Genomic DNA, 14441 nt, shown 5'->3' on the forward strand with positions numbered 1-14441 from the left:
AGCCTGGAAAAAAAAAAAGAGATAAATCATTGGATATTTCTCCTACTATTTCAAAAAAAGAGGGTCACCTGATCAGCTAACATGTCATTATTATTGTAGTCTGTTCAATATGTAGATCCCTATGCAAAAGACAAATTCACTAGGCACACATACTTGGTGATGATATCTATCACTGCCATAGGATTAATTCTCATCTGCCTAATTTGTATTAAACATGTGACTTTCTGATTGATTTTTAAATTAAAGCTTTGTTTCAATCTTCCTAGAGTGTTAATTCAAAGATGTGACTATTCTAATTATTCCAAAAGTGACATTGCTCTTTTAAGTTTTAAAACGGACATTTTGACTTATACACAAGCTTTTGATGAGATGGCTAGAATGACCCAGTGCTACTGAATCTGATCGACTCTCAGTAAATAGTTATTAACCCCATACTACAGTAAATTCAAAAAAGTAAGTAAAAGTTTCACTATATAACAAATCCTTTTAGCAGTATGTACAAAATATATATGTTTAGCTCATTGGTAGTAACAATTGAGCATATGAAAAAAGCTTTATCTTTACATTGAAGTTGATCTACTTTTCTGTAGCTTAAGTAATATGCATATATCTTGAGACAATAGTGAAAATACACCATTAAAGATAGCTCTGTGGTAGTATACAAAATACTGGACAATGCACCTGAAGCACCAAATTCAGTTTTGATATCTTCAACTTGCTGAATACAAAGGTTAGTAACCATCACTTAACCACGCTGGGCTACAATTCCTTCCTTGTAAAAGGAAAATTTTAAATATGAGGAAGATTAATATCTCATTTAGCTCAGAAGTGCCATGTCTTGTCCAATGTGAAAAATAATCTATTAGTACAAGAAGGAAATAATAAAGGCCTGAAGAAGAAGAGCAGAGATTTGGCTATATCAGAATCCAGCTTAATTTTACATGAATGCTAGTCAGATGCTCATCAGCCATAAAATGGTCTTTTTTTCCAAAAACATATTCATTCACCTACCCATACAATCAGGACAATTATTCTCCAAAGAGTAAAATTTACAAGAATGGCTACCACAATATGTAGTTGCATTAAATTTATTTTGACTTTATAGAAATTAAGAATAAACAACATAAAAATCTATAGACAAGAAGCACTGGGAAATTAATCATCAAATGTTAAAAGAAACAAGATAGTACAACGCACTTGGATTCATTTCTAATTATTTAATCAAAGTTAATCTAGTACCGCACGCACTGTAACAAATTCATTCGTTTACTAATTTAAAAATAATCATATTTCTAGTATGATCATTGACACATTGAACAAACATTGAGTATCTACTATATGCTAGGTGCTATGCTAAATAACAGCCATTATTTCACTCTGGTGGAAAAGTCAAGCAAATAAATGAGGGGAAGTAATTTGAAGGAAGGAAGGAAGTAATTTGAAGGAAATAATCATGGTGCTATGAAAAACAAGTAATGTGGGGGGAATTCTCTGGCGGTCCAGTGGTTAGGACGCCGCACTTCCACTGCAGGGGCACGGATTCGTTCTGCGGTTTGGGAGCTACTAAAATTCCTCATGCCTCAGAGCGCAGCCAAAAAAAAAAAAAAAAAACAAGTAATATGGGGATTCCAGCCATCCTCTTATATGACATTATATTCAATAAACTGATTGACTATATATATTTGATAAAGTCTAACGTTCCTATGTTTTCATGTTAATGATGAGATGCAACAGCTAAAATTATCCTGCCTTTTAAGCTATCATGTAACATAATTATCCAGATAATGTAAACACAGAGCTTTAAATATTATCCACTGATTTGCTCACTTAAACAAACATTCATTGGCTGTCTCCTTTGGGCCAGAGTGTAAATCTCAGAGGTCATTTCATTCAGTTCCCTCAATAAATAAATTTTTAAAGATATATTAAGTAAAGGTATTTTTAAAAATATATTACTTTTCCAAAGATAGTTAGTGATGAAGCAAGGCAAGGAACCCAGGTCTTCTTGAAATATAGTTAAGTTTTGTTCTTTGATTGTGTGTGGTTTTTAAAACAATTACTGCTATTCAAAGAATGACCAACTAAAAAGCATATGCACTTAGAAAGCTTTCAAAAGATTCACTGAAAAACAACATTAATTAAAATTATATGAAACTTCTCAAGATAAGAAACATTCATGGGCAGAATCAACGATATTCCTTAAGCGGCTTCTGGAAGTTTGTGATTTAAGTCGGAAAACCAAATGTGAAAAGAGACAGGTTTAATAATAATGTATGGAAATAAATCCGAAATTTCTTTATTTACACGGAATATAAATAAGCTTGTCTACTAAAGAGTAAAGAGAAAGATTTTTTTTTCACTGTGCGCTCATTTGGAGGGTAAAAATTAGTGACATACTTTTCCAGTTAAACAGAGAATTATGGGATAATTGATATGTCAATTGCTCTCTTGGATTTAATTAAGAAGAAAACGTTTGTGAGAAAGGAAAGACATTGGCATGTAGTTTGGTCATTGAGAAAGGTAAGAGATTAAAGTAGGGCTTTCAGAATAAATCCCTGAGGAAGTTCTGGGAAAAAGCTAAGATTCAAGGAATGAATATTTTGATCCTAGTTGATAGTAAATAAAAGCCACTTAAAGATGTAATAGCCTAAGTTTTAATGATTAAAAATTCCATTATTTCGAGGTGCATGAAGAAGCATAGAAACGTGTACATGCTGTCTCTCTCACACACGCACACTCGCTTTCCCTTTCCAGTCTTCCAATCCAAGTCCCTATATAAATGGTTAGGGAGGGGTGGGGAAGGGAGAGAGTTGGATAGAAGAGGAAAAGATGAACCATATGACCTAGTTGTCGTTCTCCCTGGAGCTTAATGTTAAGATATGGAAAATGCCTAAGAAAAAACGGGTGTGTAGCGTTGTCCCCTCAGAAGCCATCTCCTTAGATTTCCCACCTTCATCTTTTTAGAACCCGTATTGTCACTGAAGGAAACTCAACTGACTCTAGTCAACAACGCTTCCCGGCTAGAAGCTGGCCAGGGTTGTGAGACGATTCTAGAAGTAGCTGATTCTCCTGTTTCGCTGGTTTTCAGCACCACGTTCTCTGCTCTTCCCTAGACCTCTCCAAGGGTCGGGGTTTACTGTTGACTTTTGCATTTTGACGTAAGGTCAAAGAGACAGGGTCACATCCGAAAAGACCTTTTATTACTAAATTGCGCCTTCTCCCGGAAGGGAACAATGGAGGGTCCCTTTAGCGCGATTCTGCTACCTAATCCATACATGCTGCTGACTCCCCCAGTTCTTAGCGCAGAGGCTTCCCTCCCCCAATTCCTTCCAGTTGCGGTTTAGGCTCTGCACCAGTTACTCAACGCTTTTTAAAATTTTTTTATTTTTTAAAGCCTGGCGAGCTAAGCACCGCCTACCGTCGTGAGTGGCCTGTCACTCTGCCCCGCTGTGCGGTTGTGATTGGCTGACGAGACTGTGTCGTCTGGCCCCGCCCCCGCTTCCCTCTGCCACGCTAGTGGCCCGGGGTTTACCCAAAGGTAGACAGTGCGACTCGGGCGGGCGGCGCTTGGAGCAGGTGCAGACGCATCCTTGCTCCCGCTGTTGCGCTTCTTTCTCCAGTCGCGGGTCTGAGTCAGGAAGGGACTAGCATTCTTTTGCCGCTAGAGCTCCCGTGAACTGCTGCCCAGAACCTAGGCACCTCAGACGTCTCATCTCATCCGTTATTCCGCTGTCACTGTATAAATCACCTGCACATGTGTAATCCTGTGACTCTCCCTTCAGCTCCTGCTCAGAGAAGGGGTCGAAAGGGAATTTCAAGTGTTTGAAAGAGAGGGTCTCCGCGGATCGCGGGGAGCTGTCTCAGGTGCTGAAGCTTTCCAGGCGTTGCTCTCCACCAACACCACACGCAGTTAGACTGCACACTCTCATTCCCGGCTTTCTCCTTCCCCATGCCTTGGGTAAGACTCATTGCAGAGTCGTGAATCTTTCCCTCCGTATCATGGCCTACGTGAGACACTTTCGGACATTAGTTTCGGGATTTTACTTCTGGGAAGCAGCACTGCTACTCAGGTGAGTCTACTTATATTTAACAGTTGGAGAACTCATTCAAGCCTTGCAACTACTTGTCATGGATGAAACCAAGAATGCAACTCGAAGTTGACTTGTTGAAAGTGTCCCTTAAATCGTATTGTTTTCTATCTAAAGGTATCTAGCAGTCTATCTCTTGAGACCTGTACATGTAACTTTGCTCTGTTTTCACTAATTAATGTATTTTAGTAACTGGCATCTTATATTATTTGCAGCTGAGGTTACCCTAGCAAAAAAATATCTCCAAAGCCTAGGTCTTCCTTCTCAAATTGCTTTAAGTGTTTCTTTTTTCTAAGTGAATTATAAATTCTGGGTGTTGCTCTCTTTTTTGAAAGTTACAAAACATTTAGTAATTAGAAATGGAACATTACTTACTTTTTAAAAGACAAAAAAAATCTAGAACATAAGCACTTAGTGATCAGAGATATTCTGAATATTGTTGATATATCCAGAGGTTAAGTTCAAATGAATAAAATAATAAAGGCCTTGCAAGTACTGTTTTCTAAAGAGCCTGGTTCATGGAGGCAAATTAATAAATAAATCACCAGATATGTTCTATGCCAAGAATATTTTGGAGAAAGTAATAAGAAACCTATTGAATGGTAAAATTGTTCTATGATGTGTCATTTTCTTATCATATCCAGTCATATTTGGTAGGCTTTCTTTTTTTTCTTTTTAATTAGAAGAGAGACTAAACACAAGATCAAGTAATTTAACCCCCATTCTTCATCAAACAATATATAAGCAAGATACTGCTCATATGGATTTTTGAACCAACAATATAAATTTTACTTTACTATTATAATTACCTTAAAATTCCCATTTTATGGCTCACAAGACTTTCAAGAAGATTGAAATCAAATATTGAGAGTAACTAAGTTATGTGTATAATGATTTTCATTTGAAGTATGTAAATATTCTTTTCTGGGTTGCTATGTCAAGTTTTCATCATTAGGCACGTCAGAAAAACATAGTGTATCCATAATAACTACCTTTAGTAACAGGAACTAGTTGTGAAGGTTATTATATTTCTGAAATTATCGATTTTTTTCTGAAGTAAGGTGTTGAAACCATTGTAAATCAGAATATTTTCAGTGAAAAATATTTTAATGACAGTAAATTTTTGTAACTTTACAATTGTTACAAATTTCATACGTAGTGATCAAAGCAAAGAATGTAGAGCTTTTACATTTATGTACATTGTATAGAAAGGAGTACAAAATTCATGTCATTAGATAAATTAATTATTTTACCATAATTCTTAATATCTTAGATAATACACATATTTATTTTTTTCAAAGAAATCAGAAGAGCTGAGTTGATAGATACTTAGATTTAGGAAGTTTAATGTTAATAACTAAAATATTTTGATTGATGAGGTCAAATTTGTATAATGGCAAATCACCATGATACTTGTTATAATATATTCTTAGAAAGAATTTATCTTCATTAATATTAAATAATTTAGTTTCAAATGCTTTTTATGAATAGTCTAAAAATGTAATCACTTGAAAAAGACATACCCAATATAGAAGTTTTGGTGATACATATATTCTTCATCAAGTTTTTCTTTTTTCGTTCACAAATCGAAAAAAAGTTTTCTCTATCTTAGACTGGTCTTAGATAAGAGTAGCTCATCACTCTATGAAGAACTTTAATCATACATTAAAAAATTAAGTACTTTTATTTTTCAGTGATGGTCCTTGAAGGAAAATTTTCTATAGAAATTTCCTTTAGAAAGTGAAGCTCCCTCTACTGGAAATATCTTGCAAAATACAGTTTCTTTATGGAGACCATTTTTTGTTAGCTAAACCTATTCGTGAGGTTTTGAGCAAAAAAGGAAACATGTAAAGGAAAAAATAAAGTCAAAAATTATTTTGTTTAAATTCATAAATATATCTTTTTAATTAAAAAATATTATTTCCAGGGAAATTTGGAAGTAAGAACAACAACCAGAAACCATATATGAAGTTTTAATTAAATAACGTACTAGTAGGAGCATTTTTTCATAGGTTTAAGGTTTTAAATATTTTTATTGAGATATAAATGCACACAGAAAAATGCACAAACAACAAAGTTCCAAATAAACTGGTACAAAGGTAACACACCATGTCAAGAGACCACGGATCAAGAAGTAGAATTGTCAGCATCACATGAGCATTCACCCTGCCCCCTCTTACCACCATATCTTTTCCCAAGCACTACTTTGCCCCCAAATCATCTCTATCCTGACATATGCAGCAATAAAAGTTTTTCCTGCTTTTGAACTTTATATAAATACTTATTTGAGTCTGCTTTATTTTTATGAAACATATGTGATTTATCTGTGTTATAGCATGTAGCAATAGCTCATTTATTCTCATTTCTGTTTGGTATTCCATTATATGAAGACATCACAATCTACCCATTGTCCTACTAAGGAATATTTGGGTATTTTTTTAGGTTTTGGCTAGTGCTGCTATGAACCTCCTTGATCATGCCTTTTTTTGGTAAATACATGTGAATACGTGCATTTTGGGGACTATATGAGTTGGGTCCAAGAGTTTCACTAGGCAGAGGAATTGCTAGAATATAGGGTGGATATGAGTATGGTTAGCTTTAGTAGATACTGCAAGTTTTCTAAGGTAGTTGTACCTAGTTAAACCCCTATCAGTAATATAAGAGAGTTCCTATTGCTATTGCCAGTACAAAATTTGATCAGTGCAATATTACTGTAAAAATTTATAGTGCTTTTATAGACTATTATTGTAAGCCCACAGATGATGTTTTAGTTTCTATCTTGGCATAATTTCTACATTTTAGTAAATGAGTTTTTTTTTTAAATTACGAAGCTTCTCTCCCCACAGAGATTCTACAAGTCAGTACCACTTTATTTTTAAAAATTTATTTATTTATTTATTTATTTTTGGCTGCGTTGGGTCTTCGTTGCTGCACGTGGGCTCTCTCTAGTTGCGGCGAGCAGGGGCTACCCTTCATTGCGGTATGCGAGCTTCTCATTGCGGTGGCTTCTCTTGTTGCAGAGCTCAGGCTCTAGGCGCGTGGGCTTCAGTAGTTGTGGCACACAGGCTCAGTACTTGTGGTGCACGGGCTTAGTTGCTTCCCGGCATGTGGGATCTTCCTGGACCAGGGCTCGAACCTGTGTCCCCTACATTGGCAGGCAGATTCTGAACCACTGCACCACGAGGGAAACCCCAGTAAATGAGTTTTATTAAGGCAAAAACAGCAGAACAAAAACATTTACTACTATAGTATAATTAGGAGTATTCATTATCAGAATACATCAGGTATTAGAAATGTAATATTTAAAGGGAACTTATTAAAGAGGCAAATTCTTTTAATAAATACAAGTAGACACAGACATAAGAAATCTAAATTTCCTAGTAGTGAAGTTTTAAAAATTTTCACATTTTGCTCAGATATTGCTGTTTTTTGAAAAAATTTTCCTATGGCTTTTGGATTCGACTTCTCATACTAATAAAATAAAGAACAAAACACCAGTGTTCAGCTTTCTTTGAAATGTAAATAAGTGATGATTATGAAGAGCTTACAGAACAAATTCCAAAAGCAGGAGAACTGCCAAAAATATTTCATCTAAATTAATTATTTTCACAACATACAATTTTGTTTTTCATCTTTATAGTTTGATACCAACACAGACTTGCTATTTGAATAAATTATGGTATATTGTGTAAAAACACTGAATGTATGAATTTCATACTTTATGATAATCACAAACAAAATGTTTTCTTGATTTACTTCAAAGCCTAAGAAAAACATTTTGGCATAGAATTTCTTGTCTTTTGCTTTTGGTACATTTTGGAGGATGGGGAAAATTCTTTTTAATGTTGGGTCTATTTTCTTATGTAAGATTTTGAAGAAAAATGTACTTCAGGGAATCAAGTCATTATTATGATGATTTCTTGTATGTAGGTACTGTAGCAGGATTCTACATAGTGTTTTTAAATTATGCTACACATAATATATGCTTCTTCCCTTTGTATCTATAAATAATCATACACTTTCCTAAGTATAGAAGGATCGTGGCCCAGTTCTCTAGTCAATGCCTCAAGCAGTTGGCAGATTCAGGAAACAGCTTTTAAATATTTCCTCTTGTATGTAAATTTTCTCTCCCTTGATCACACAACTATGTACTGAGGCAAGTCAATCACCAAATATGTGTTTAATGTGTAATGTTAAGCAATTCAACAAGATTTCATCATCACATTCTGTGCACACATGTTTGTGCTAGGTACAGTTTGGCTATGGATGATTGGGAAATTATCACCTTTCTCATCATGGAACTTAGAGTCTAGCAGGAAAGAAAATACAAAGGGCCAAGTGACAAAAGAAAAACAGAAACAGCAATGTTTTAGGCAATGTGAAATAGGGAAGTTCCCCAGAGGGTTGGTACTTGTGCTGGATCTTATAAGATGCTTGTTCAATGGGCAGAAATGAGACATAAAGAAAATATTCTATGCAATAGGAATGATACAAGCCTATAATGTGCTAAGGGAATGGTGACGGTCAAATTCAGTTGAAAGATTTCCAATTTATGGTTTAAAATCATATTCTGCTAGCAGCAACTACTGAGCTGACTACAATAATAAACCAGCCGAAATGTGGTGTTGCAGCTTCCTTTCATAATGGAATATGGATGAAGTTTAGAAGCAAATAATTTAATTATAACTGGATAGTTATCATTATAGGAATGGTCTGGTAACTTGGCTCAAAATATCTCCATAAATCCCTTTCTTTCAGAGGTAGAGTTTACCTCAAAATTACAATTAATCATAAGATTGCTAATAATCCTCAGTAATAGTAAAAAACTATGTAAACAGACAACAATGACAAGACTACTAGAAGAAAAGGACAATCTGCTTGTTTTAGAGTTTGGAGATCATGTTTGAATTTTTCATCAAAATGTGATCTCTTTAAAGAAAGAAAATCAGGTAGAGGATTTGGATTGTTGGAAGAAAAGGGGACAGTGAACTTGGTTTTGGGGGTTTTGAGTTTGAGATGGTAGCAGTAGATCTGGGTATCCTGCTGTCAGCTGAGAACACAGAGACAATGCTTGAACTGTAGACTGAACAGTTAAACTGTTACAAAGGTGATCACACTGTGAGCAAAGAACAGAAAACAGAAAAAATATTTATATGAGATGAAGGTAGAACATTTAGAGCAGGGCACAGAGACGTACTCAGAGAGAGTCCTGAGCTAAACTGTGGAGGTGCGACTGGTCATAAACAAGTGACAAAGTCATAGATTTATCATAATTTTATACTGTCGATCCCAAGGACTTGCTCTTATCGATAGCATATATCTATCCCTTTTCTATAGAGCCTTTGAATGCTCTAATTTCAACTAATCTCATAAACTAGTCCACAATCACGGATGATTAAAAACAAGTTTTCTCAGGAGACTTCTAGGGAATTATTTTGGAATTCTTTTGGAGAAGATGCATCTTTAACTTTGCCTTACTACATGAAGCATATTGGATGAATCCTCCTTGATTTCCCCACCAAACCTGTCTCTTAAACTCCTCGCCAAGTGATTAGCATTATACTTGGATTAACTGTGTTTATTGAAAATGAACTCCTGTGTATGCAGATGTCCATTTTGAAACATGCGTGGTTTGTCTTTCTCCACTAGAAGAAAGCTGTAGCTTTGTCTTGTTGGAAAAATGCATCAAGAAGAGAGATAAGTGAGTTAGTTTTGAGAACTGGTTCTGGAGTGAAGGCAGGCATTCTAAGACAGGACCAACTGTTTAGTAACAAACAGAAAGTGTGTGAATAGAATGAGCTCTTTCACCCCAGAAAATGAAGCTATTCTAACAACTGCATGGCAACCACACACATTTTAGGAAACAGAGTTTGAAATCCTCAGGTGTTGTCAGAAGAGGAAGCAATAGCAGAAGATAAAATAAATAAAATTTAAAAAGCAGCTCCGTTACAGTGTATTTCTGAAATTCTTTCAGAATCTCCATACTAGAGATGTTTTTAGGAGGAAGTATTACCAGTACCTCTCAGACAGTTCGATGCACAGACGCAGTAACCTCAGTGGTACAACTAAGAATAGCATAAAATGGAAAGGTTATTAATGTCCTCTGAGATAGTTTATTGCATGGAATAACTTCCACTGCAAACGATGAAGCATTCTCTAGGAGTGCATGCAAAATTTGCACACTGACAAAAATAACCGATTAGGATTTATAGACCCTGAGATATTTCTGGTACTACTTTACGAACATTGCCAATATGGGATGGTTGGGCTTACATTAGAGGTAACTAGTCCATCCAATATTGTACCTAAATTTGAAAATCTCTCAAAAATATCTATAACAGGTAGTCATGCTGTAAATGTTAAAATTTCCAGCAATAAGCACCCCTTTACCTGAAGGGGAAAATATTTATCAAACAATTTTAATGAATAAAACCCAAAATGTCATTCTGTTTTCTCCTGGACATAAGAAACTTCCTTTGGGCATATGTGCTCCCCCTCCCCAAATATTTGTTTCTGTATTTTTTTTCCTTTTTTTAATGCTTGCTTCTTCACTTAAAATGACCATCCTGCTTGTGGAGAGTGTGGTTTTTATTTGAGACACAGTTTGAATTGGTAATATTTTCCATGTGGTTGCTCCATGCATGAAGCTTGTGTGCTCCAGTTGCAGGGTGCCTGTAGCAGTCTACCTGAATCTCTTTGTTACTTTATAAAAGTCTATGGATCAATGACTGCATTTCCAGGCAGTGTGCAAAGTGCTGGAGAAGCAGAATTTCAACTTTCTATAATATGCCACCTTAGAGGGGGGACATGTGACATCACCTTCAAATATGTGTTTTAGATTTTCATGCAAGTCTTGTCTCCTTGATTGTAACTCCCATGAGGATAGGATTGTTTCTGATCTTGTTTTACTGCCATAATATTTAATTCAATGTCATGTGTGGAGTAGATGCTCGATAAACAACAGATCAGCACTGAGATGACACCTACCTGCCTGTCATCTCTGTTTATCTATCTATAACTCTAGATTTGAATTTTATTTCAACCTGTGTTATTACTTGGAGTGGAAAGGGAATCTTGTGTTCAAGATATCATAAAGGCTATAAGATCAAATAAATTGCCTCAGAAGATGTTACCGGCTCTGAGAAGTTGTAAAACAGACATAAATTGGCAGCTCCCAGTGGAAAAGTGATAAATTTGCTTCTCCTTATCACCATGAGAAATTGAAATTTCTATTGTATAATGCATTATTTCTCAACCTGTTTTCCCCATCATTGCCTCCTAAGGAGCCCTATAAAGATATTTTTAGACTTTTTTTTTCTAATTGCCTGCATGAAATTGTAATATCACAGTAAATTGTATATTTGCTCATGTGTAGTATATAGCCATAGATACATAGAGATAGAGATAGATCTGTGCTTTATATGTAAGAAGAATAAGATTTTTCACCCCCAAGATAAAACTCTCACTCACCTTCCTTGGGGTGATAACACCCCTCTTGAGAATGCACGGTGTAAATGTTGCTACTTTTTATGATACTTAGACTATAGTTGTATAGTTTCATCGTTTGGAGTCATGACCTAGAAGTAAAGCAATCATTTATATACTGACATCATTTAAGATAATTTAATCCTAAAAGCATTAGGAAACTTTAGTGACATCTTTTTCTGTAAATATATAAAGTTCCCGGAAGCCACTAGGCTTCCATCAATAAATTTCAAATCACAGCTGCCTCTACCAACATCACTGTTCAATGACTTTCATAATTTCATGAAACTATTTTAAAAAAAAAAATCTTGGAGATAATATCATTTACAGTTTATTTTTCTATGATTTAGAGTCTGTTGACTTTCTTTTGTTTTCAAAGTAAGATAAATGAAAAAGTTCAAATTCCTTTTTAAAGTTAAATTTATAGTTGTTATAGAAAGGATCTCAACAGTTAGTACTGACATAAGGTCTGGATATTCTTCAATTCAGGAGTTCAGGGATATGTACAAAAAGCTGAGAGTAATGTTACCATTAAAATAAAAACTGATTGGGACTTCCCTGGCGGTCCAGTGTTTGAGTCTTCACCTCTAATGCAAGGGGGTGCGGGTTCAATCCTTGGTCGGAGAGTTAAGATCCCACGTGCCTCACGACCAGAAAACCAGAACATAAAACAGAAGCAGGGCTTCCCTGGTGGCGCAGTGGTTGAGAATCCGCCTGCCGATGCAGGAGACACGGGTTCGTGCCCTGGTCCGGGAAGATCCCACATGCCGCGGAGCAACTAAGCCCGTGAGCCGTGGCCGCTGAGCCTGTGCGTCCGGAGCCTGTGCTCCGCAGCGGGAGAGGCCACAGCAGTGGGAGGCCCGCATACCGCAAAAAAAAAAAAAAAAAAAAAAAAAAAAAAAAAACAGAAGCAATACTGTAACAAATTCAATAAAGACTTTAAAAAAATGGTCCACATAAAACAAAAAAACTGATTGAAAGAAAATAGAGTAACAAGTAAAATGCTACTAATAGAAAAGAAAGTAGGAATGATGATTAATTGGCAGTAAAGTGTCAGCAAATCATCAGAAAACGATGTTTATCTTGCTGTTTGGTTTTGGTTTGCTTTGGTTTGTTTTGCTTTGGTTTGGTTCATATTGGCCGTACAGTACTTAAGGTGGGGACTTGGGGGAAGATAAATGATGTGAACGTTGATGAAACAACCACTCAAATACCATCCATCAAATGCCTGGGACGACCGTATGCATTCTATCTGTCTGGCTAATTTCTGCTCAACTCACTTTGCCTTCTTGAAGAATCCTTCTCTTAGCTCCCCCAAGTCTAGGTGAGGATCACTCCTCTGTGCTTCCAGGAATACAGTACCTTTATTATGGCAGGTGTTCCAGGGCTGTGGTAATGGCCTGAGTACTGCCTCTAGTTCAAACTGTGAAGTCCTGGAGGGCAGGGACAGTAACATATTTCTAGTTCTATCACCAGGGCTTAAAAGGGTGTCTTGCACACTGACAGGGCTCACTCATTTCTGAAATGAAACACGCCCCCCCCCCAAAACCAGATTTACAATTTCAAATAAATAATTCTAGGCATAACTAAAAATACTATGCTGTCTTTCTCTCCTTCTAGCATTTAGGAAGAAAATTAGTGAGAGATTTGGTGCTTTGTTTTTTTTTCTTTATTCCCAATTTTATTTGTCTGTGGTAATATATTTACCCACTTGCCTCTTATCTCTCTTTTCTTTCACAGAAAATATTCTTCTACATTTTCCCGTTTCCTCACTACTTACCTATGTCTCACTTGTTCCTATCTGGGATCTATCCCCACCTCTACAAAATGAAGCAGTACTGAGCTTCCATGTCATGATAGCTTCTTCTTTTAAACATTGGAAAAAGGGAATAGCACTTAACATAAAAAAGGTTGTAGCAAATAACTATTTCATGTATATATCAAATATATATACTATTTAAAATATATATAAAATATATTTTAAAGCAACATATAATTTTTAATTATCTACTTTTTGTAAGATCTCTGCAGTGAAAAAAGAAGACATAATTAAATGACCATTCTAAATAATAATCAAATAAATAATGCATATTCTCAAGGCATGTTTGAATTTCTATTATGGCACCTCTCACAGTTCTGGGATCAGAATCGCTGACACGTTTCCAATTTCCTAGATAAACTGAGAACCATTGATATCACAGAATATTTGTTTTTGTCTTTAATCTGTTTACTCACATACATTTAACGTTTTAAACCCAAGAGACTCTATAAAGGGTGGTTGAATGACAATTTCTTTTTTGCTGGCAATTGTTGAAAATGTAATCATGAATCACTACCAAAAATAGTAACAATTATAAATATTGGGAAAAGAAAATATCTTTTTTGGAATGCAAAGGAGTATAAAATTTTTATAAAGAGGCAGGAAATTTAAATGGACCGTGAACAGTTGATGGAATGTGAGTGGGCAGGAATGAGGGAAGAGTATTTCAGACAGAAAAAGCATCCTTAGAAAAGACAACGGGCCAGTCTCCATGTGAAATGGGGGATATGGCAAACTTCATAGTAACATCTCTACCATAGGCCTCCCAAGTTTTCCTGTCTAATAAATTCATGCTTTATGTTGTTTTAGAGCTAACTTCCTGGGGAAAATCTATATGACTATTGTAGGGTGTTAGAAAACATCAGCAAATATTTATTCCAATAATAGTTTTCTCTATTTCTAAACAAAATATTTCATTGTTATCACTTGCTTATGAGGGAAGACAATAATCACATAGCTACTTTGTATTCACTAGTTCTGTTGATATCACTATACATATATTTTTGTTAATTTGTATCATTTAAATGTGTATCTGAAGTCTGAGTACT

At 35.5% G+C, this 14441-nt stretch overlaps 1 protein-coding gene across 4 annotated transcripts in view; it reads left to right on the forward strand.

Moving 5' to 3' along the window:
• Positions 1-3515: 3515 nt before the first annotated feature.
• The window catches only part of GLRA3 (glycine receptor alpha 3), a 173796-nt gene continuing 162870 nt past the window's right edge, over positions 3516-14441 (forward strand). For 2 of the 4 annotated variants that reach the window (XM_059071044.2, XM_059071045.2), the window contains exon 1: positions 3539-4070. In XM_059071044.2, coding sequence (XP_058927027.1) covers positions 4000-4070 — 71 coding nt within the window. In that variant the 5' untranslated portion in view covers positions 3539-3999. Of the gene's footprint in view, positions 4071-14441 lie in introns of all 4 variants that reach the window. The other 2 variants (XM_067040029.1, XM_067040028.1) reach the window with 2 other exon arrangements.

This window comes from Kogia breviceps, chromosome 8, assembly GCF_026419965.1.
Source record: "Kogia breviceps isolate mKogBre1 chromosome 8, mKogBre1 haplotype 1, whole genome shotgun sequence".
NCBI classification, from domain to species: Eukaryota; Metazoa; Chordata; class Mammalia; order Artiodactyla; family Physeteridae; genus Kogia; species Kogia breviceps.